General features: G+C 47.2%; 1 protein-coding gene across 1 annotated transcript; it reads right to left on the minus strand.

Annotated features, from left to right (window-relative positions):
- Positions 1-1246: 1246 nt before the first annotated feature.
- Positions 1247-21367, minus strand: SETD7 (SET domain containing 7, histone lysine methyltransferase). Its single transcript, XM_040064612.1, has 8 exons — positions 21245-21367; positions 17660-17789; positions 13301-13502; positions 10536-10725; positions 8844-8925; positions 8113-8230; positions 7669-7826; positions 1247-7197 (listed from the first exon to the last, which is right to left on the minus strand). The coding sequence occupies exons 1-8, from the start codon at positions 21282-21284 to the stop codon at positions 7017-7019; spliced, it is 1101 nt and encodes a 366-aa protein (XP_039920546.1). The 5' UTR covers positions 21285-21367; the 3' UTR covers positions 1247-7016.
- Positions 21368-22723: the final 1356 nt, after the last annotated feature.

A 22723-nucleotide genomic window follows, 5' to 3' on the forward strand; every position in this document is an offset into this window, starting at 1 on the left:
CCCTGAGCCGTGCCCGGACACCCCGAGCCGTGCCGGGACCCGCGCAGGATCGCGGCTGCTCCGCCTCGCCCGCAGCCGGGAGCGGCCGCCCCGCCCCGGGCAGCCTCGGGCAGCCGGAACCGGGCACTCCACCCATCCCTTCTCCACAGCAGTTGGGCCTTTTTTCCCGTGGGTGCTGCTTCAGACGACACAGAGGTGCGATGCTGTGAGCTGGGGGAAGCGGCACAGGTCGCTCGGAGGTGTTGTGGGACGCCACTTCCCTGAAAGCGCTCAAGGCCAGGCTGGATGGGGTTTTGCGTAATCGGGTCTAGTGGAAGGTGTTCCTGCCCGTGGTGGGGGAGAAATTCCATACATGTCATTATTGACTTGTGGGATCAGTTTATTTAGATTGACAGGCTCTGGCACATCAGGGAGCCAACTCTCTTTGGAAAGAGTGAAAGAACCTGTGCTGTTCGACAGAAAAGAGCTTGGGAGTGCCATTGATACATCTGCAGGGAGAGGACCAGAGGAATCAGCCTTAAACTGAAACAGGGGAGATTCAGATTAGATATTAGAAAAGGTGTTCACTGTTAAGGCAGTCAGGTGTTGGAATAGATTTTCCAGGGAGGCAGTGGAGTCCTGATCCCTGGAGGCATTCAAGAGACACCTGGGTGACGTGGTTTAGGGGTTACAGGGGTAGTGGGCAGTGGATGCTTGGACTGGTTGACCTTTGAGTGTCTCTTCCAACCTTGATAATTCAACAATTCTATGTTCCAAATCCAGCACAGGCAAGAGAGGCTCAGTTAGCCCAGCAATTGGGATCACAGAGGAGGGGAAGGCAGGGCACCTGCCCTCACCCCTCACCCAGCAGGATGTGTCCGTGGAATTAGGAGACAGAGGAAGAGGTGACCGGGCTGGAAGGCACCCTGCTGCACCTGCCCACTGCCTCAGAGGAAAATACAGCACACTTTAAAACAACGGCTAATGATACTTGGGGAGGGATGTTCTTCCATACCACAGTACAACTGAACTCTGTGTTCCGTGCACTGAAAAAGAGGAGTAAGAAAAGCAGCAGAGGTGTCAGAAAAAAACAAAGTGGTGTCGAGTGTTCATTTGCTATTTACATAAAGTGGCCTGGACATGTGTTAGCTGTGTGAAATCCTGCTCCTGTGCATCAGCAAAAACTGGTCACACAGGACATGGGGAAGGGGGAGAGGTCAGAGGATGCCCAAAACTGTGACACACAAATAACAAGGAGAGACAAATATTCTGTTGAATATTTTATTTTTGCATTGCCTTCATAGCGCAATTAAAGCAATCTTTAAAATTCACTTATTACAAATGTTTGTCAAGTCTGTTTTTCCCCAGAAACACTTTTCTTGCTTCCTTGCACATACGCCCAAACACACTATAAAAACCTCATTCATAACATCAAAGGAAGGGCAATCATCATTCATGTAAACATCTTTCTTAGAGTTATCCATTTTTTAAAAGTCATGAATAAACTTACAGATGTTCAGTAAGGCTCATAGTTCGAGTACAAATGTCATAAAACACCTATCAAGTACTGTACACAAGTGAAATACTCCGGGGTGAACTGTTAACACACGTGTAAGCTTACCCCAAAGATTATTCTTTAGCACTTAGTTCTTCAGAACAGAGACACCCACTAATCATGGGCTAAAGAGTATTAAAACAGCAGAAGGCCCAGCAGAAACTGTTAAGTAATACACAATTTTAGTCGGGTTCTTAGCTCAGAGTTAAGTTTGTTACAGCTGCAGTAGGAAAAGTTTTCTAGAAGGGGATCTACAGAAAGGAGGGATGGGCTGTTTGTACGGTATCCAGAGGGGACAAGCTGAGAGGTACATCTCAAAGATGTGACTAGCCTTGCTATTGCAATAATTTATGGCGGCTGCACGTAACACTGCATAAATACCTCCCCAAAGAGCACAAACAACCATTTGCAATTGTAAGGATCATTTGTTGCAGCTCCCCTTAAAAAGAAAAAAAAAAAAAATCTACTTACTGGTATTCAATTAGGCTTGCATCTTACAAAAAGACATCCCTTTAAATCTGGTTTAGATCTTACTGAAGCTTTTTTGTTTAAATATTCATTCTACCATGAAAATATTTCATACAAACATCATTTTAAGTACAAATGTTAAAACTCGTAAAGCGGGTCTTCCCACACTCATGATTTTATGGCTTGAATATTTAATTGCTTATAATTTTTGTATAGATATTTCTCTTGGGGAAAAAAAAAAAGACAGTTACAGTAAAATGGTAAAGAGGAAAAGGGCAGGAAGTTCCACTGCCCAAAGACAGAGGAAGGTCCATTCAAGAGAGAGTGACCTTGGTGTTCAAAACCTTTGATCTGGGGCAAGTAAACATGCACTTAATCTTGCACCTTTTTTTTCCTTAAACCTCCCCCCCCACCCCAAAATCCCTTATAAGACTGCTTAGAAATTCTTTGTCCAAAAATACAGTTCTCATGTTTCCATTACAGGAAGCAAAAGGAACAAGTTCACTGCGGGTGAAGCCCATTTCCACTCGCAGATGAAGCTGCTCCCACGCCCGCTCTCCTCGCTTTGGATGCTCTTGGCACGCAGCAGCGCAGCGCAAGTGAGGAACAGGCAGCACCTCAGCATGTAAGGAGATTGCTTCCAAAGCAATTTGGTCTTTTTAAGTGCTTGGAGGTGAAGTCCTCAGGCACCCACAGCTCCAGCAATTCTGCTGGGCCACAGGAGAACAAAGCAGCAGATTCTCGGCTCTGTGTAATGTTCTACGTGAAACAGCAGCGTTTCCCTAGACACCATCAAACTGAGCGAAAGGACACCAATCACAGAGGTCCCTGGGGCAGAAGCGACACCGCTGCACCCCTGGCACAACCCAGTGGTGAGCACTGCTTGGACTGCAGGACAAGGGCACACAGCTGGGAAGGAAACAAAAAGCGGCAATTTCCGCAATTTTGGAGTTTCTCCTAGCAGGTGGGATGTGTCGGCCACTCTGCTCTGACAGAGGGCAAGAGATCCCCGAGAGAGCTCCTGCTTCTCCTAGCACGTTGCTTCCAGCTTCTAGCAACATGCTGCAAGACCCCTGGGGAAAAACCCCACCGCCATCCATGCGCCACGCTTCGGCATCCGGACAGGCTGTGCCAAGGAGCAGCCCGCCTAGTGGCTCCCAAAACACGCAGCCTCACCCCGCCACGGCCTCCCAAAGCTCCCAAAACCCCCCAGGAGCTTCGCCTGATCAAAAGCATGGCCCACCCCAGGAGACACTAGGAGGCAATCGTGGCAACCGTGGGAAAAGACAGAAAGCTCTCACAAGCTGAAAAGCCATTTCCACGTATTTCCTTCGACTTTTTCAGCAGTCAAGATTTACAGGCATTTATGTAAGGGTCAGTTTTATATAATTAATATTAAAAAAAAAAAAAAGGAAGAAAATCCTTTTCAGGTTTGTTAAAAGAAAATCAGGATCCCCATAAAGTAGAATTATAGCACAAGACTCAACTTCAGACACCCCCTCCACGGCCTAAGCCCTTTTCCTTCTTCTTATCCAGTGGAGTGACCCCAGCAGCAGGCAGCTCTCAGCTGTAACTTTTCTGGCTCTCGTCTCCAAGAGTAGCCACTTCCAGAAAACAAAGCTTCTATACTGTTGGTGACAAAACCCTGTGCTGCCATCGCAGGGAAATCCCCTTCAGGTTTTATATTTCTTTTAAAGGGATGATCAGCAGCCTCCTAGTACAGGGTGATACAGGCTTCTCACAAAGGAGCTCAAAGCAACCCTCCCATCACAGAGAAGCCACGTGCAGCACTGCAGACCACAGGCAGATGTTTGGAACTGATCTGTACCTGAAAAAACGCAGCAATTCCAGGTTCTCCTACGCTACTCTTTAGTGACAACGGGTATCCCGAGAGCCAGCGGCTCACTCGGGCTCAGCTGACAGGCATCAGCTCTCCTCCCAGCTTCTGTGCCGACAGGAAAGGTCTTTGGCCAGACTAAGAAGTGGAGCTTCTTTACTTATTGCATATTCACCAGCAGTCAGCTGCGTCCTACACACCCGAGAAGATTGCTGTGTCAGGTGGTGCCTCCTCTGCCCCAAATGAGAACCGTGGTCGGGTGTGGGTCTTGTGTCTATGGATGTGTCAACACACTACCAGTGAGGAGCTCTGTGAAGCTGCTCCTGCTCTCCAGCGAGCCCCAGAAGCACACTGACCTGTTAAGGCATTATTTGGAGTTCTGTAACTAAGCTGTGTTTGAGCCAGGGGATGCCAACTCACGCCTCCGAAGGACGCACAGAGCTCTTTCACCACCCAGTGGCAAAAGCCCTCCCGGCCACCTCCACTCTAAGAGACCAGGAGGAGAGGGAAAACAAAGAAGAGTTAAAAGGCTTGGTCCTGACTCAAGCCAAAGCAGCTCCGTAATCACAACTTTTACAGAAGGTCGGTCGCTGAAGAAGGAAGCTGTAGAAGGACCAACAGATTTCACAGAGCTGAGAAGGACAGCAGAGGTAACAGAGGTAACAGCCACAGCCGTGGCATGCTACCCATCAGGCTACACACATGTACAAAAGAGTCTGCTTCACTCTCACCAAATCTTTTAAGAAGACACAGGGCACCTCAGTGCCTTTTTTTCCCCCTAGAATTTCCCTGCTTTAGGATACAATCTTCTAGCCTGATGCACAAAGAGCACCTATATTCTATTTATCTCAAAATCAGGCAATATGAAGACTGACAAATCTATTAAAACATAAGCAACTCCACACAAAGAGATTAGCAGAGGAATCAGAGACTGATCAGAAATGAAGGGAAAGGAGCTCTAGGGATCAGAACATTTTAAGCACAATTCCCCAGTGAGAGGCCAGCAGTCCAGAGCAGGCTAACAAGATTGTGCAAGGAGTTACCATACAACCTTAGCAGGGGTCAGTCACATCTTCCCTCTGCTCTTTCCTGTGTCTAAAGCCTCAACGTCGCAAACTTCACGATCCTGGCACAATAATCCCAAGGTAACACAGGAGCTCCCTCCTTTCCCTTAAGCGGCTCATGACCTTAAGTAACAGCCTACGGCCAGGTAGGGAAGGATGAAGTCCTGCACATTTCCTTTTGAGAATCGTTCAGTGAAGCTGGGCAGCTGAGCTTTGCCAGCCCTCCCTCCCCTGCGAGGTCAGCTGTGTCTCTGTCACAGCTCACGTGCACATCGCTGCTCGGAGGGTGTCACAGCACCCCGAGCCTGCCTGTCCCCCGGCCCAGCACACGCACGGAGCAGCTGCTGTGCGACGAGGGGATGGAAAATGTTTGTGAGCAGCCACGGGGAGTGAACGGAGCCCCAGGTTCTCGTGAGCAATTCCTGACTTTCCTCAGGTACCAAAGCAAGGATTCCCAGCCTGCACGGAACAGCAGCCTCATCCTTCTACCTGCAGGTACCCCACACGTTCTCCCTGCCCAGCTCCCCGCACACCTCCAACAGTTCAAGCGAGCAACCAAAATGTGTTGCAATAGAAAGGTAGGTCTGATTCCCAGATCATTTATGTTACATATATACAAACCTTTTAAAACTACAAACGTTTAAAGAAAGTGTTGCAAATGCATTTGAGTTTCTCCTAAGCTGCTAAATCCAAAGGAGAACATCAGAGTCCCAGAAAGGCTCCAGTATCCAGACCAAGAAAATACACTTTTCCTCTCTTACACAGCATTAGGCAAGACCAGTACAGTATCCAACAAACCACACGATTTCCCTACCCCTGAAGAACCCCAGAACACAACCCTGCAGATGAATATTCACAAGCCCCCACTGTTGGCTTCAACAAAGCTGTGGGTTCGACTGCTGTTTATAAATATGCGCATCGAGTGATGTTTTTACATTCATTGTTTGTCTTTCAAAAACAATCTTTTAGTATCTTTTCTTCTTTTAAAAAAAATCTTATTTGGATACCTCACATTATATTAATTCAATATAATTTAACTATATTAAACCAAAACTACTGAAAGATGGCTATAAGGCTATGTCGTTCTGTCAAGTGAACACACAGGAAAGACACAGCTCTCCTTCACCAAGGACTATGGTCTGCCCCCAAACACATGCACCTCCTTTCATGGAATCCATGGGAGATCCAAGCATCCCTTTTGCCTTGAGAACTGGCCGCTTGAACAGGTGAAATGCACAAACCAACTCACCAACACCGACGCAAGTAATGCGCATTTCCTCCCAGAACACATCTGGAAGTCTTTCAACGGCAAACCTGTCTTCTCCTTTTCACAAAATCTTCATGCAAAGAACAGCTTCATTTGCATGTCATAATAATAAATTAAATAAAATAAGCCAGCCGTATACAGGCTAGATAAATACTAGGTTTAGACATGTCGCTATACTATTTAGAGAGCCACAGAGACCAACACACAGCACTCTCACATACACACACAAGCCTTTCCACTAGTTAGAAAGGATTTTCTCCTGCAAAAGAGGATTTGTAGAAAGAACAACGCTCAGACAAGAGGAAAGGGGAGTTAAAACCCAGCCTCCTATATGATAATAAATAAACTGCTCTATTGCAAGATTCAGATCAAAGGTTTAAAAAGGCAAAATTATGCTACTATTAGAGAATATCAAAATATTACTGTTATCATCACAAGTGGCATATATGCAAAATGCAGTTGCACAATAATGCCTAGGCAGATAGAGAGCAACACTAAGTCTGCCGACTAAAAGTGAATGATACACCCATTTTTGTTTCTTCCTAGTCTTTTGGCATCTTTGCATATGGTGCAAAAGCAGAAGCTACCAAAGAATACCACATCTCGTATAGAATATTAAATAATTTCTTCAGATAAGACCGGTGCGATGCTAGCTAATTTTTAAATCTGCTATGAGTAACACAGTCAAACCTAGTTAGTATCCAAGGAACTTATCTCTTAACACAGAATGCAAGGTTATGATGCAACAGCATGAACAATCCCTGGTTGTCCAGTTTTCGGTAGAAAGGTAGTGCATAGATCCAAGTTTCTGTTTCAGTTTGCTGAACGGAGAAGCTGCTCCCCGTGTCACTTTTGCTGGGCAGCCTGGAAAGCTTTCAGTTCCAGCTGGTACCACTCCGGTGCTTCGGGCCCGTTCTGCCCCACAGGGTTGTGATCGTAGCCGTAAGCCACCGTCAACTCCTCGTCCTTCTCCACGGCCCTGATGGTGCGGATACACTTGATGGGCCCGAAACGAGGATGAACGAACCTAGGACAAAAACACCTTTGCTAGGCTCGTCTGTCCACTCGCACACTCTGCCAGCCCCTTTCACAGCTCCAGAGTTCGCTCTGTACCGCACAATCTGATATCCAATAAGCAGACTCGAGTCAACATCACGAAGGTTTAAGAATGCGAGCAAAAATACCGATGGATCGAGGCACTGGCAGTTCAGCGCAAACAGCGCAGTTCTAGCCAAGCTAGGATTTAAAGACCTGTGAGATCGTGCATTCTACAACCAAGAAACAACTCATGAAGTTCATGACAGAACCAACAAGTTGCTAACTTCAAGACACTCCACGGTGTAAGTCCCAACAGACATCAAGCAGCCATAATGCTGGCCCATTTCCAACCCAGCCTCCGGTGCCTCAGCTCTTTACTCCCAGCCCACCACTGCTCCCCATCCAGCTGCCCAGGGAGCCAGGCTGCAGCTCCTGCCCGAAACCACAGGGCTCTACTTACGGCTCATAGGTGCAGTTAGGAGTGAAGGAATGGTTGGCCTTATGCCCCAGGGAGGCACAGTACTTGGCAGCGTGGTTGTAGGGCTCTGGCACATCTATCACCGTCTCATCATCCAGGGATATTGTATTCCCATTGAGGGCCCAGTCTCGGCTGTCTACCTAGTTTGCGAGGCAAAAATCCAAAGTCTGTGTGGAGGGGTCAATTTTGTCAGCAGTTTGAAACCCAACACTCAAAATGTATGCAAATAAAGCTTTTCATGGGTGCACGTCATTAACAAAAACAACCCATGCTTTTTAAATCCATACACAGGTGAGCATGCACTTCCTTTCAATTAAACCCCATCATGTTAAATCAAGGGTGGGAAAGGAGTGGGTGTAAGATCCTACTATGAAAAGAAAATTTCAGGAGGAACAATGAAAATTCAGACTGACTTCTTTCTTTTACCTCCTGGTGTGTAATTCGCACTCCGTTATAGAAGGACATCACCGTACTGGCTTCTGCTGCTATTTTTGAAAACAATCCTTCTCCAGCACTGGAAATGAGAGAGACATCCACATACACCCTGCAAGAGGAACAGGGCATGGGATTAATGACTGGCTGCGGTTTTAATTTTCAAGAAGTACAACACTACTGGGATGAAGCCCAATACTTCAGTATAACAATAAAAACAACAAAATCCATTATTATTATTATTTTCAAAACCTCAATATGGAACTCCTTCCCTTCCTCTCTTCCATATGTTCTCTCTATTTTGTCAAAACAGATTTGGCGGGAAGCTCGGGCTGATTTGGGAATTTTTTATTTTGTTTAAAGTGCCAATCTACCGTCACTTCACAACGATGGCTCCAATTCAGGAACGCCCTCAATAACGTATCAGAACCCCAGAAGTCCCCACCAAGCTGGGGTTGCTGGTATGTACCTGCACTGAGGAGCAAGAGTTCTCAAGGTGAAGCATCTCCAAGCACCCAACGCAAATTAAAGCAAGCATTTTAATAATCACTTATCTAGATATTTCAGAGCATGAGGAAGCACCTGCAGTTGAGGTAGGCACAGGGGCTTCCATTTTAGAAACCTTTACACACATCTTTTAAGTTTTAGATGAGAAAAGGTTTGCAAAATTAGGCCCTACATATGTAACATTAAAGAAATATTAAATTACAGAAAAAAAAGCTTACCTCTCTGATTCGTAAGGATCAGGAAGAAGGGCATTTGTAGAAATGCAGGATGAAGTAGATTTGTCAAAACTGTATACTGGGCCTAAAAAAAAAAATCAGAAATCAATGAAGGAAATAAACTAACTGACAGTACTGAGAGTATGCAATCCTTAACTCAATCAAGACATTCAAAAAATAAATTTTAATGGCCGCAAAAAATAAATGTTACACTTCCAAAAAAAGGTATTAAACGGAACTGCACCTGTAAAAAGCCTTAAGTGAGATACTGCTTCTTGATTATTTCCTCTCCTCAACATTCTAGAGTAACAGTGCTAACACAGAAAGGTGACACATATGTTCTTCAAATCACCAACTTGTGGAGGAGAACTGCATACTCTTTCAAAACAGACCCTCCTAGTGTCTCTAAATAAAATTTAAAAGTAAAGCAAAATTTAAAAGGATGTCTTCAACAGCTCATTTGAAAAATACCAAAAGAAAAACTCCTCCAAAAACTTGACAACTTCAAATATGAAATATTTTTTAGTCCAAGTCCTGCAGAGACTTCAGGCAGAAGATAACATTTAGTAATGAGAAAGCACCCTTGCTACAGTCCTTTATTTTTTGTCATGGATAAGCAACTCAGTGGTACAGCTCTAATTATATTCTTACATCCCTCTCCCAAATGAAGACAGTCCTCCCATAGGACTGTCTTGGAGATAGATTAAGAAGAAGGTGGAAATAAGAAGGGAAAAAAACCCCACAGAACAGAGTACTATGAAGTTTGATGTAAGGCCTTTGGCCCTGGTGTCCAGGATCAGCTCTGGCTGAAGGCAGCTTCCTCCCAAGTGTAACTCCATCCTATTCACAAAGCACAACTGTACCCTCCTACAAGTTTTAAGTTAAATTTTGACTGGCTATCATAACTGAGCGGTTCAGCTAATAAACTCACATGCATTTGCTTGCCAATACCTCTTCACTGAGCTTTACATGCCTATTTCATATCAAGTGAGACAATTTTTGCTGGCAGAGCAATAAATGCATTAGCACAGTCCCTGCTTGTTACTGCAGCTTAACCCACACTCCTCCAAAACATCACACACGCCCCAGAACAACAAGCCCACCCCAGAACTATAGGTTCAGGCCACTGGAGAAGGCATCACCCCTACCCCTAAGCACTTCACAGCCACTCTGTCAGCAGGAGCAGACACACCGAAGGGCGCTGGTGAATCAGACCATTACACAACCACTGAATCTGCTTCACCAATTCCAGTCTCAGCCCAGCAACGCAGGTGCCAGAACATTCACACTGCAAACACTGGCCTGCACAAACCCAGCTGACAGAGCTACAACCAAACCAGGGCCTCCCTCTCCTCTTGCAGCTTTGTCACTGCAAGAAACACCGAAGCTGTGGCTGCAGCCGTGCCACCGCTCCCAGGGTGAACGGAGCACGTTTTCCGTCTGGCAGGATGTGTGACAAGCAGGCCTGTGCCCACGAGCACAGGAGTGAGAGAAGGGCCACGCAGGGGGCACTTCCCAGCTGTTCCCAGGACAAAGACCAGCCTCCTCTCCAGCCAGCTCTGCGGCCTGGAGAAAGGTCCTCGCTAGCAGCCTGTGTCATCACAGCCAGCCTCCAGTGGGGAACACCACAGGAAGCAAGCTGTCTCCAGCAAAGGGCTGGGAGCAGGAATATGAGCTCGTGTTAGCTGAACTTACTGCCTGGTACTACTTCAAACTGAGGTTTCCCATCCTCAACAGCTGTCAGGGTTGCCAGTTTTGCTTCTATCATTTCTCCATCTATGAACCTTCCGGAATATGCAGTCTTTCCATCAGGATACACATAGGCTATTTTCTCTCCAGTCATCTCCCCGTCTTCATTCACTTCTCCCACAAGGCTGCCTCCGTCCTGAGAGCACAGGCAAGAAAGAAAAGGCAAAGCATTTAGTTATACTTTACTATCCTTGATGCCTAAGATTTTTAGCTTTATCTATTTTTCAATGTAGATTTCAAATGTGTAGCTGTAGCTTCTATTACTTTTTCCTATCCTTTCCCCCTATATTTAGGAACAGTAAGCTAACCTTTAAAACACATTCCTAAAATATTCTTTAATCTTAATCTCCAAGATTAAGAGTACCAACTACAAGGATGTTCTGTTTTCCAACCAGAATCTGCACCAGACCTAACGAAAGTGGGGCAGCACCCGAGGAATTATCAACTAATCAACTAACCTTTTAATTGGACATTATATGATAGTTGCAGTAATCAACAAACGTTAGAAAAGGGTGAATTTACTGTACCACGTGCAGTTTGTGCCACATCGAGTACCTAAAAGCCTGCAAGTAAAGGTTTGCTTTTATATTCATTCTAATGTGGCTGGGAAGATCTGTTTTCTAGACAACATCCTCAGTAAATGGAAAGGGTTTTCTCCAGCTTTTAGAAATTGCAACAGTAAGCTCAGAAGTGAAATTATGAAAATGAGGGAGAAACAGACACACAAAGAAGCTGGATGAGGTCATTCCAGTTAGGATAAAAATTATTTCTATGTTGTTCGGAAGAGGCAAAACCAAAGGCCTTTCCTTCCATGTGACACAAATATTCAGTTTCACTTGGTGAAAGCTTTATGTGCACACTGTGCAGAACAAGGAGGACCAAAGCCACAAAGATGTCCAAGTTTGATTACTGTGACACTGTGCTGGAGGAAAAGAAGATTTAACAATACCTTGCTAATTCATGGTACCTCTAAAGACTTGAGCCTACTAAGGAAAAATGATTCCTGGAAAAATGATTCCCAGAATGCCCCCCATTGTCAGGTGGTAATCAGGGAGAACAACTGTTTGTGGAAAGCATCAACAGCAACACTTTTGCTCCCCAAGGTTTCTGCATTTTAGCCCCAGGCTTTGCCATCTGTGATTTGCCTGCAGCTCAGGTTAGATCTATTTCCAGAACTGCAGAAATGAGATGCATACATTAGCACAGGTCTAACCACTTATTGGGGGTTAGCATTTTTTTTTGCTTTTTGTTTCTTTCTCTGATGGAATTTTGTCCCATCTGTTGCTACAAAACGATAACTACCAACACTTAAGAGAACAAAAGATGTGGCTGGGAGGAGGAGGGGGAAGGGTGTAGCTGGTTACTCTCTTTCAAACCTAGACACCACTTCAGGTATTTATTTCAAAAACCACAGGGAAGCATCTCCAAATAACCCCCTGGAGCAAGACCAGCAGGTGTGTTGTGCAAAGAAACTGATTTGTATCAGGACCACCGTGCACAGGGTCTATTTCAAAGAGACACCATTTTGTTCAACTCCAAGGATGAAGGAGTTCCAAGCATGTTGTAACAGGGAACAGTGAACCTTAAGTCTGGGGAAAAAACTATGCACATGGCATCCTGCACAGAGTCATGAGGAAACAACTGGTTCCACAGCAGAGGAGTTTTTTGGAACACCTTGCATCCTTTTTTCTGGCAAGACTATAATGATAGACAACCTGTAATTATCCATATTTCCAAAAGGTACAGCAACACTTTGTCAGCTGGAAGATGAAGCATGAGATACATGAAGTGAAGGGTGAGCTGTGTGTATTTTATACACCAGGACTGAAAAACTTTTGGCAGCATACACCGAGCATTTGCTGATCCTAATACGTGCTTAATAGCAACAGTGAAAACCAGTAAATAAAATGAACAGCCAGTGGTGGTGAGCATTTAGAAACGGATCTGCAACTAAAGTTTGTGCCACAGGTAGCACAGAATTAGACTGGGTTTTGATCAGCAGCTTAATTACGTGCAGATGTTATCCCCTTCTTGGCATGAGGTAAGATTGAAAGGTTCAACTTTGCCGTGTAAGGCTGAATAGGAATTATATTTTTTAAAAATGTGCACCAAAACCTCCCTAAAAACTGTACAACAGTCACTGCCTTAACCGGCATGGTTGTAAAACAACTGCAAAGATTCAAAAAGATAAAATACTGGCTTGCTTAATTAGCAAATTACTTGTCCACAACTCCACTCAAGAGTGGAATTAACCTGATGTTTTGGGCAAAGCCAGACTTCACAACATATCCTGCAGAAATGGAGACAAAATCTCTCCTCCTACTTCAGTAAGAGCAGCAGGTTGCAGTGACTGGCACGGCTTCCATGCTCCTCACCTGCAGCCAGCATTGCCAAGTGGCAAAATCATTAGTCCAGCCTTCCCAAAGAGATAATGTGTAAGTTATCAAACATCCTATTTCTACACTACATCACAAATTATATATAAATGCACTTCCAAGGGGCTGGGCTTCCTGAAGATGAAAATGGTGGAGGGCATCTTTCAGCCCCGCCGAATCTCATCAACATCAAGATCTTCAAACTTGGTGCTGGATTATCCTAAACCAGAACGCCCAGATCTTTTACCCGGCTCCGCGTGCGCTGATTTTTGCACAGCTGGGGAGAAGAGCAAGGTTTGCAATCCTACAATAAGGAGAGCGGGCGGTCGGGTTTACCGGGTAATAAATCCAACAGACTCCGTGGCGGGTGTTGTCTTTGTACTGCCCTTTGAATATCAGCCGCCCGTCACTGTCGTACTCCTGGGCCGGGCCGTTCAGCTCCCCGTCCACGTAGGTGCCGTGAAGGGCCACCCCATCCTCGTAGGTGTAGATTCCCTGGCCTTGCAGCGCGTCATCAACGTAGTACCCCTCCAGGGTGCTGAAGAAGAGAGAAAGGAAACAGCGGTGGGAAACTGCTCACCTCCCAGGCGTGAACCCAAACCCAACCCGACCCCTCAACACTCTTGGAATGCCAAGGTGAAAACCAGGAACTTGTTTCTGTGGAGCTCCAGAGGCAGAGAACCACTTAGAGCACCCTTTCACGGGTGCGTGCTGCGTGGACACAGCGTCACTCATCTCAAATCAGGCGCTTGGGATTTTCTGGAGGCTGGAAGAGTCAGCAAACGGACACTCCTGGCCAAAGAAGGAACTCCTGCTCAAGCAGGCTGCTCTCACATTAGGATTTTGTACCTGCTACGTGCGGACCTTCGCTGACACGTCTCTGGAGAGACGAAATTGAGCTGCTGTACACACGAACTGTGACGGGGCACGAACTGCAACCTGCCACAGGGCAGCGTCAGCTCCCCAGCAAAACACTTCACAGCCACTTGTATGGGCCCCACTGAAAGCGGCCATTTTTCACGTATTTCTCTTAAAATCGAGCACAGCCCGTCAAACAGAACGAGTGCCGCGCTTGGATTTAAACAAAGAAATATTTCATTTTGGTTTTGTCTTGCAAACCCTTTGCTATCACCGTAAAAGAGGGTCTCTTCAGGTGTTTCCTTCTCATGTTAGGATTAGCATAAGGGAGCACAACTTGTTTAGCTTTCTACTTCAGCACACTTAGCCAGCTGTCAGCATACACGTATTTTCACTGCGTAATTCCTCTTCAGATGCAGACGTCTAAGGCAGAAGCCCAAACAGTGTCTGTGAGCACGTGACTCGACATGTTTCACCACACAGATTCGCAAGAGTTGAGGAAGGAATGTCTTTTCAGAATTCGCTTTCTCGCTTCTAAAGGTTCATGCTCTGTTTTTACATAACTTTGGCACGCTGGATGAGGTTTCCATGGGAAAACAAATTACAGCAAAAGCCTCAGTGCACACCAGATGCAAAACAAGGGGCGGGAAAACTGTTTTACTTCTCAGTCAAATGGATTTCTTGATCCAGGTTGCTACAGATAGCTATGGCACTACAGCATAGGGAAAGATGAGGGAACCACCAGAAATCAGTGCCCTTACTAACTATAAATTTTGCCACCTTCCCCTCTAATTTATCACAGATCACTAGATTTGAATTCCATTGTAGTGACAGCACACACAGCGTGCACATGTAGGATTACTCTTTAAAAGAAGCAGCCACCCCCAGTTTATGTAATGAAAAACACCAAAAATCCTGTCTTGTTACCTCAAATTGCACTAGTTGAAGTTAAGACATTGATAAATTACAACAGTGCTTCAGCCCTGGAAAGAACATATTTTCTTTTACTGTACCTCAAACTTCCATGTTTTCTCTCTTTGTACTAAGCTCCAAACAGTGACCCAAAGATCAGTCTCATCTAAGGAAATCAAAAGGATGATAACTTAAGAAAGAAGCCTGTGTCCTTCGAGCTCACCTAAAAAGTCAGGTTCAGAAACTTTTACGCTGTTCACAGTTTCTGAGCTATTTCCACCCTGCTGCCCACTCCAGTTTTTTTAAGCTCTCAAAGTATGGTGTCTGCAGCCAGACACAATAATTGCAACTGAGACTTCACCAGCACAAGGACAAATAAATACCTTCTGTGTCTTCCGTAAGCAAAACCTTTTAAATGCGAAGCCTGAACTAGTCTGTATCTCTCTGGTTTGCTTCTCAGACGATCATACTTCTGACAACATATATTCTACCAAAGTCAGGATTTATCAGATGTACCATCTTCCCATTATCCACTATGCCTAGAAGGGATTGAAGATACACCTTAACTAAAAATTAAACCAGTGACATGAACTGGTGGGGGGAAATACTCCAATATCTTCCAGGGATTAAGTTAATATCAACAAACACAGATCCGTTTCTCTCTCGCTCCCTCTACATGGAAACATTGAAAACTTTTCCCCTAAAAATAACAGTTTTCTACTGTGTTCTGGGGGATGTCAGCTTACAGGAGTTTCCAGTTAGGAGGAAGGGCAGCTCTGTGGCAAGCACGGCTCTCGTGCCTGCCTTTATGGTGCAAAGTGTTCTGCAAAGAACACTCCGAAACCACTGGCACCAAGGAAAGTTCAAGTCCACAATCCAAAACAGGGAGTATGCCAGAGGTGAAACTTCCCTCTCTTAAAGAATATGTTGCAATTTTTTTGCGTTTTCTTGAAGGGGAAGGAAAAAAAACAACGGGTATTTAATTCCAGGTTTCCATTCCCCTAAATAATCCACAGGAAGGGGGCAGCTATTTCAGTAAAGGGAATAGCTTCCTTGACCAAACAAGGCATCCAAGCCAACACTGAAAAGATGAGAATGCTTACACTGCAGCCAGTCCTGCATTTGCCAGGACTCAGCTGCTCCCCAACAACAGAGGTACAGCGGTACAGCTGTCAGCCTTTACTCAGCAGCCTGCCAGGGAAGCACACCCACGGGTGCTGAAACCAGCTAGCTCACTGCACAGGACTCTGCAAAGGGAGAGCTGTTTTGAGACATTTCTGAGAGTTATTGCTCATCTTCATGAGCACTCAGCCTTGCCCATGGCACGGTTAATGGAAACAGCACGTCCTGTTTTATGCCAGGTCATTCTTACAGCGCGTCACGATTCCTGAACCATCCATTTCAGAAAGCAACTTAGTCTTGCTAGCTGGGCATAGCTAGACAAATGACATCTTCAGTGATCAGCTACTGCTCAGTCAAGGCTGCTTTAGCTAAATCAAAATATATAATGAAAATATTCCACTTTCCAAAATCACATTGCAGACTATTTTTGCATGTTTTCATTCTGCTAGTTCCTGAAGTCATCGGTGGCCAGCTATTCCAGTTTTAGTTGGCAACACTCAAGCAGTACAGAAAAGGCTCAGCAGCAGCCTGACTCTGCCCACTAAATGCTGCCTGTACCCTGGATTCCATGGAGGAGCAGCCCTACGAACAAAATAGTGGGTCAGCTCCTCTGACTGTACAATCAGCAACTACTCTGCTGAAATCCTCTCCCAGCACAGAAACATTATGTACCTGTGTCCATAGAGACGCTGTTTAACAGCCTAAACCAAAACTATTTCAGAGAACTCAGCTGCTGGGCAGTACTGATTTTCAGCTACTTAGAGAAGAGTTAATAAGGCCATCACCAACAACAGTGAGGCTTTTTCTCCATCCATGCTTGGAGGCCTAATCACTTTCCACACAACTGAATAAATATATTATCTTTCTCGTGAAAAAAAACCCCACCCCACAACCCCCAGCACGAAGCAAGTGCAAAGGCAAGCACAGACAAGGAGCTGACTCACTGAGACAGCACAATACCTCTGCTCCTGCTCCGAATTCTGCTGAGCAGGAAGAGAGCAGGCCTGGCACGACTGTCAGCTTAACAGCCGCTATTCAGAGTGTCACCGACAGCTGCAAAACCATGAAGAATCGTGTCATTTTATACTGCTGCTCCCTCCGAGGAAGTTCTGAGCAACTGCAGACAGGAATGCTGCAGTGCTGGTGGGGGGAACACTCACAAGGTGGTCATAGTGGTCACAGTGAGGATCAGAGAAGGAAACATGTGCACAGGCACACACTAGCCCCGTTTCATCGTCACAATTCCCACCGAAAAACAGGGAAATTATAGGGGCTTCTCTGAAGTAAATCAGGCTACAAGCAACTCTCAGAGGATTAACTAGAGCTGGTAACGAACCTGTATTTAACTCAGTCCCTCAAGTGATAAACAATTTGACAAAGCAGAAGGCAAGCCTCTCTGTCAAAGTCCCCTGTCCGTGTGTGAGGGCTGGCACAGGGAGCTCCTGGTGCAGTTGCACTCTCTGTGTAGCTCTACAACGCGAAGAAGTCCACCTGAGGTAATGAACTTTGATGTCCAAGTCATCGTCAGCATGGTTTTCAATAGTTTTGACCACCTCCCATTTCTTAAGATTTGTAATCAGCTCATAACTTCACAGTGCTAAAAGAGCTCACACGCCAGCATTCTCCCTGCAGGAAACAACTCCAGGCACCTCATTACACACAAAGCAGCAAACTTTTCAGCTACAGTCTTTAATGAGAAATCTTACCCAGAAACTCAGCGGTATACAATCAATGTAGATTAGTTTTGCATTGCTACCAGCGGAAGGAAGAATACAGAAGAAAAATCAAAGAGTCAGAGTGTACCTGCCATCAAAAAAGAAGAATTTGCCGCGGCCATTCTTTTCTCCGTGCACAAAATTTCCTTCAAATCTGTCCGTCGATGAATAGGTCACTGTACAGAATCCATGTGGCAGCCCATCGTCATCTAGATGCCCTGAAATAAAATCCAAACAAAGAACAACAGAACACATTAATTTTTACACAAGATTTTAAACCTGCTCTCATCATGTAGCTGCTTGAAATGCAGCAGCTCCCTAGCACAAGACAGTAATTCAGATCATTGCTGTTAGGAACAGCGATCAGACATTCTGTACAACGGAAGGTTGTACTTGTGTAACACATAGCTTAAAATAAAAAAAAAAGATAAGGGTAAAAGAAAAGGGATGAGAGACGGGAGGGAGAAGAGAATAATAAGCAAGACTTGTTTCTGAAAGAAACAAGGTTTATATTATTCTAACTTGTATTAACATACATCTTCAAAAGTATAGTAATTCTTTATCTAAAACATGTATTTATTGGTAAGAACGGGATAAGAAAGGGTTTGATTTTTTCTTTTGATAAACACACGCCTTATAATAATGTGGGTGTGCCACCATGCAGCTGTTTTCACAGAATTTAAAGAAATAAAAGTATGCCATGCCCACAAGGCTGTGCAATATGTCAGTCAACGTGGTATTTAATATTTTAAATGCTGTCCTCCGGTGCCTTTCTGATGTGTTCACTTTATATCCTATTTCCACCCCTAGCCAGATGAGTTTTCCCTATCACAGCTGTTGCAGAGAGAGAAAGCAGAGACAACACAGCCTATCAGAGGTGAGAGACAGCGTATGCACCCACTTCTTCAGGCTTCAGGTCGAGCTCTTCCCTGACCAAATCTGCCCTAAAGGTTCATCACACGTATGGAAAGGCAGAAACAAACTTCAGTGTGAGGGGGACCGATTTACAGCCCAGGCTGATGCAGGCAACAAGAGGCACTTCAGTACTACCAGACCTTGAGCCCCGTGCCCAGAGAGGGAAGAAGCTGTGCAGACTTCACTGAGTGTGGAAATGCACCTAGAAAGGTGTACAGGAGAAAGTAGCAGCGAGGAATCTGTACTCACCCAAGAGCCAGGATTCCCTCCCTCACCCTTCCCTTGCATGCTCCACCAAATTTCTCTGGCACCTGCACACGACTGTGCTCTCACTTCAAGCCCCTAGTCCAAACTAGACTGAAAACAGTTACAAGTTTAAGCCAGTGAAACCAGTCAGGCACTGCTTACGTCAAAGTGAGAGAAATAATGGAGCAAAAAGAGAGAGCAGGAGGTGGAAGGAAAAAAGCTCTACCACTAAAGGCTTTTAATTACTTTGAAGAGGAACTCTTTAAACAGAAGCTGCTCCTTCCAGAGACAAGGCTTTTTTCCCCTCCCATTCTGTCAGGACACTCCTTGGTGTAGAAAGGACAAGTTTCAGCTAAATTTAACAAATTATTATTAATGGTTAAATATTAATAAACAATAAATTAATGACCAATTTAACTAAAAGGTCAGTAACATCTCTGATGTCGACACCTCTTTCAGACCAAAAACTATGTCAACATTTATAGTTCTAATTAAAAGCCTTTTAAGTTAAATTTTATCAATATAGAAGGGTACACTGGTGTAAGTTAACAAACCCTAAACAATACAACACCAATTTCCCTGTCACTACGGGGGCAAGACTTTCATAAAACACTAGGATTTTAAAAAAATACACTGATAATATTGGGACATCATGCTACTTAAAAAAAATACCCAAAACAACAACAAAAACCCCTTGCAACTTTGTTCTCTGTGACCATTCAGCTTTGTCAAGATTTTTCTGGAATGCAAAGCCCAACACAAAAGCTGCCACGCTTGTACACCGAACACACGTCAGGACTTTTGCACAGTAGGATACAGACTACCTCGGAGATTTAAATGGTCAGCTTTGATCCAATGGCCTCTATACAGGGTCTTAATCTCAGCCACAATACAAAGAATCCAATTATTCTAATGTGCTAGAAGTTTCCCCTTACTAAAAAAAAAAAATAAAGCCATGCCCCCATCACTGCAACGAAAAAAGAAACACAGTCTCTCTCAGTCAACAACATGGGAAAAAATGCAATCTCGAGTTTCATAACATAAATACAACTTTTTTTTTTCCTGTGAGGCTGAGGCCTTTGGCTCTAATTCTGTTTCAGATTAAGTCAACGGAGAAAATCCTCATTATTTCATGGGGAGCAGTGTGTTCCACTTTCCTTTCTCACCACTCTCCTCCATTCGCAAAAAATAAACCCAAAACGCCTAAACACGTTTTTAAGTTATGGTAAAACCTCACTTTGGTTGCTTCATTAAGGGTCTCCCAAGATTTCCTCTTAAACTCAGACAATGAACTTTTCAAGAAAAGGAATTACCTTAATAGGGGCTAGCTCACAATGGAGTCACTTACCGAAACCACTGATGTACACAAATCAAAGATAAAAGCCCTTTACCGTCGGCATCACTATTACTTAACAGATGACATATAGGGTGCATCATCAATAAAAGATTCTGGCCACAAAGATGCCAGATGGATGTTCGGGGGATAACAACAATAAACCAAACTCCCCCCTACATAAATAAAAGTGCTGCTTCCTGTATTTCTAACTTCCTCCGGGTAAGTGCAACATCCTATTCACCCCCAAAGAGCATCCTGCGTCTATCTCACCCAGAAAAACGCATACATTCATATACATGGCTGAGTAAAAGATGCTTTAAAGATTTGTCTCCTTTGCCCATGGAGGTGCCAAAGAAACCCAGGATACAGCAGAACACTTTATCCGCGATATGAGGATGAAAACTATGACTCCTTGTCCCAGTGTCATAGTTTTCCACTGCAACGCACAGATGTGAGGAGGAAAGGCAGCGGAAAACCACATCTGCAAGGGCACAGGGCACAACCCTTCTTTTCACTTCAGAGGACATGTGCCTCTGTGTTTAGAACTCCTCAAGGGTTAGCGATCCATCACACACGGCGGCGCAGCTCTAAGGCGGCCCACCCCTCTCCCTTAGGGATGGCTTCAGCCCCGCTGCCCATGGATACGGCAACGGCGTCTTCTCGGAGTCGCGCTCGCTTCTCCTTTCTCCGTTCGCAGCCCCGGCTCCCGGGGCTCTCTCCAAGGATGGGCATCCCCACGCCCCTCCGCCGCCGGGGGAAGGACCGGGCCCCGGCCGCACCGCCCGGGGAGCCGGGGCTGCGGGCCACCGCCCGCACGGGGGCACAGCGGCGGCGGAAAACCACGGGCACCGCTTCTTTCCGACAACGGGAGCCGAGCGGCCGCCATCCCCGCGCCGGGCTGCGGAGCCTCCCGCTGCGGCCGGAGCGGGGCGGCGGAAGGCACCCGAAGCGCCCGCCCGGCCCCGGCTGCCCCCGGCCGCCCCCGGCCCCGCCGCCCGCCGAGCTCCGCCACGTGCGCGGCCCCGGCCCGTCCGTTGCATAAGCCCACTGATGTCATGCGCCGCGCCCGACCCCGGCCGCCCGGCTCCGGCCGCCGCCACCGCCCCGCGCCCCTACAGCTCCCGCGGCGGCGTCCGGCGCCGGCGGGCCCCGCTACCCGAGCCGTGGGACGCGCACCTTCCACGATCTCCTCCAGCGTCTCCTCGTCGCTGTCCATGGCGGCGGCGGCGGCGGCGGCGGCGGCGGCGGGCGCGGGCAGGGCGCAGCCGCGGGACCGGGCGCGGGCGCGCGCGCCCCACGCCCCGCCTCCGGCACACCCCCGGGGAGGGGCCTCACCTCGCCCCGCCCCGTCCGGGGGCGTGTCCGGACACGCTCCCGGCCGCCGAGGGGGCGCCAGGAGGTGGCGGCTCCGCCCCTCAGGAAAACGGGGCGGGGAGCTCGGCCAGCTCTCCCCTCGGGATAACGGGGCGGGGAGCTCGGCCGGCTCTCCCCTCCGGATAACGGGGCGGGGAGCTCGGCCAGCTCTCCCCTCAGGAAAACGGGGCGGGGAGCTCGGCCGGCTCTCCCCTCCGGATAACGGGGCGGGGAGCTCGGCCGGCTCTCCCCTCCGGATAGCGGGGCGGGGAGCTCGGCCGGCTCTCCCCTCCGGATAGCGGGGCGGGGAGCTCGGCCGGCTCTCCCCTCCGGATAACGGGGCGGGGAGCTCGGCCAGCTCTCCCCTCCGGATAACGTCAGGGGCAGCTCAGCGAGTTGTCCCCTCAGGATAACGGCGGGGGGAGCTCAGCCAGTTGTCCCCCCAGGATGATGGCGAGGGGAGCTCAGCCAGTTGTCCCCTCAGGATAACGGTGGAGGGAGCTCAGCCAGTTGTCCCCCCAGGATGATGGCGAGGGGAGCTCAGCGCTGGGCCGGGGCTGGTTCCGTGTGTCCCCACACCCGGCACCGAGGCCACGAGAACGCCGGCCTGCTGACCCCGAGTGGCGTTGCTGCAGGTCACCTCAAAAAGCCCTTCTCCATTCCCACACCAGGGACAGCTGGTCTGCTGCTCTTAACACAGAATCACGGAATATGTGGGGTTGGAAGGGAGCCATTAGGATCATCGAGTTCAACTCCTGGCCCTGCACAGCAACACCCCAAGAATCACACCCTGTGTCTGAGAGCACTGTACACTTTCTGAACTCTGTCAGGCTTGGTGCTGTGACCTCTTTCCAGGGGAGCTGGAAAGTTCCAGTTCAACCTGCTCAACCGCCTCTCTGGGTGAAGAACCTATTCCTGACATCCAACCTAAACCTCCCCTGGCACAGCTCCAGGCTGTTTCCTCGAGTCCTCTCACTGCTCAGGAGAGCGGAGATCGGTGCCTGCCCCTCTGCTTCCCCTCCTGATGAAGTTATAACCACACTGAGGTCTCCCCTCAGTCTCCCCCAGGCTGGACAGCCCAAGTGACCTCAGCCCCTCCTTGCGTGGCTTCCCCTCAGGGCCCTTCACCACTCTCGTGGCCCTCCTTTGGACCCTCTCCAATGGTTTAATGCCTTTTTCAGGCTGTGGCACCCCAAGTGCCCCCGGCACTGGAGGTGAGGCCGCCCCACAACGGAGCGGAGCAGAGGGGACAATCCCCTCCCTTGCCCGGCCGTGCTGTGCCCGGTGCCCCCGGGACAGGGC

This window comes from Hirundo rustica, chromosome 5 (assembly GCF_015227805.2).
Source record: "Hirundo rustica isolate bHirRus1 chromosome 5, bHirRus1.pri.v3, whole genome shotgun sequence".
NCBI lineage: Eukaryota > Metazoa > Chordata > Aves > Passeriformes > Hirundinidae > Hirundo > Hirundo rustica.

Excerpts from the sequence above, each read along its gene's own strand:
- SETD7 (XM_040064612.1), bottom strand. The coding sequence starts at position 21,284 with ATGGACAGCGACGAGGAGACGCTGGAGGAGATCGTGGAAG. Across the intron at positions 13,503-17,659 it reads TTCTTCTTTTTTGATGGCAG|CACCCTGGAGGGGTACTACG; the intron begins GTACACTCTGAC and ends TCTCTTCTTCAG. Across the intron at positions 7,827-8,112 it reads TGCGAATTACACACCAGGAG|GTAGACAGCCGAGACTGGGC; the intron begins GTAAAAGAAAGA and ends CTCGCAAACTAG.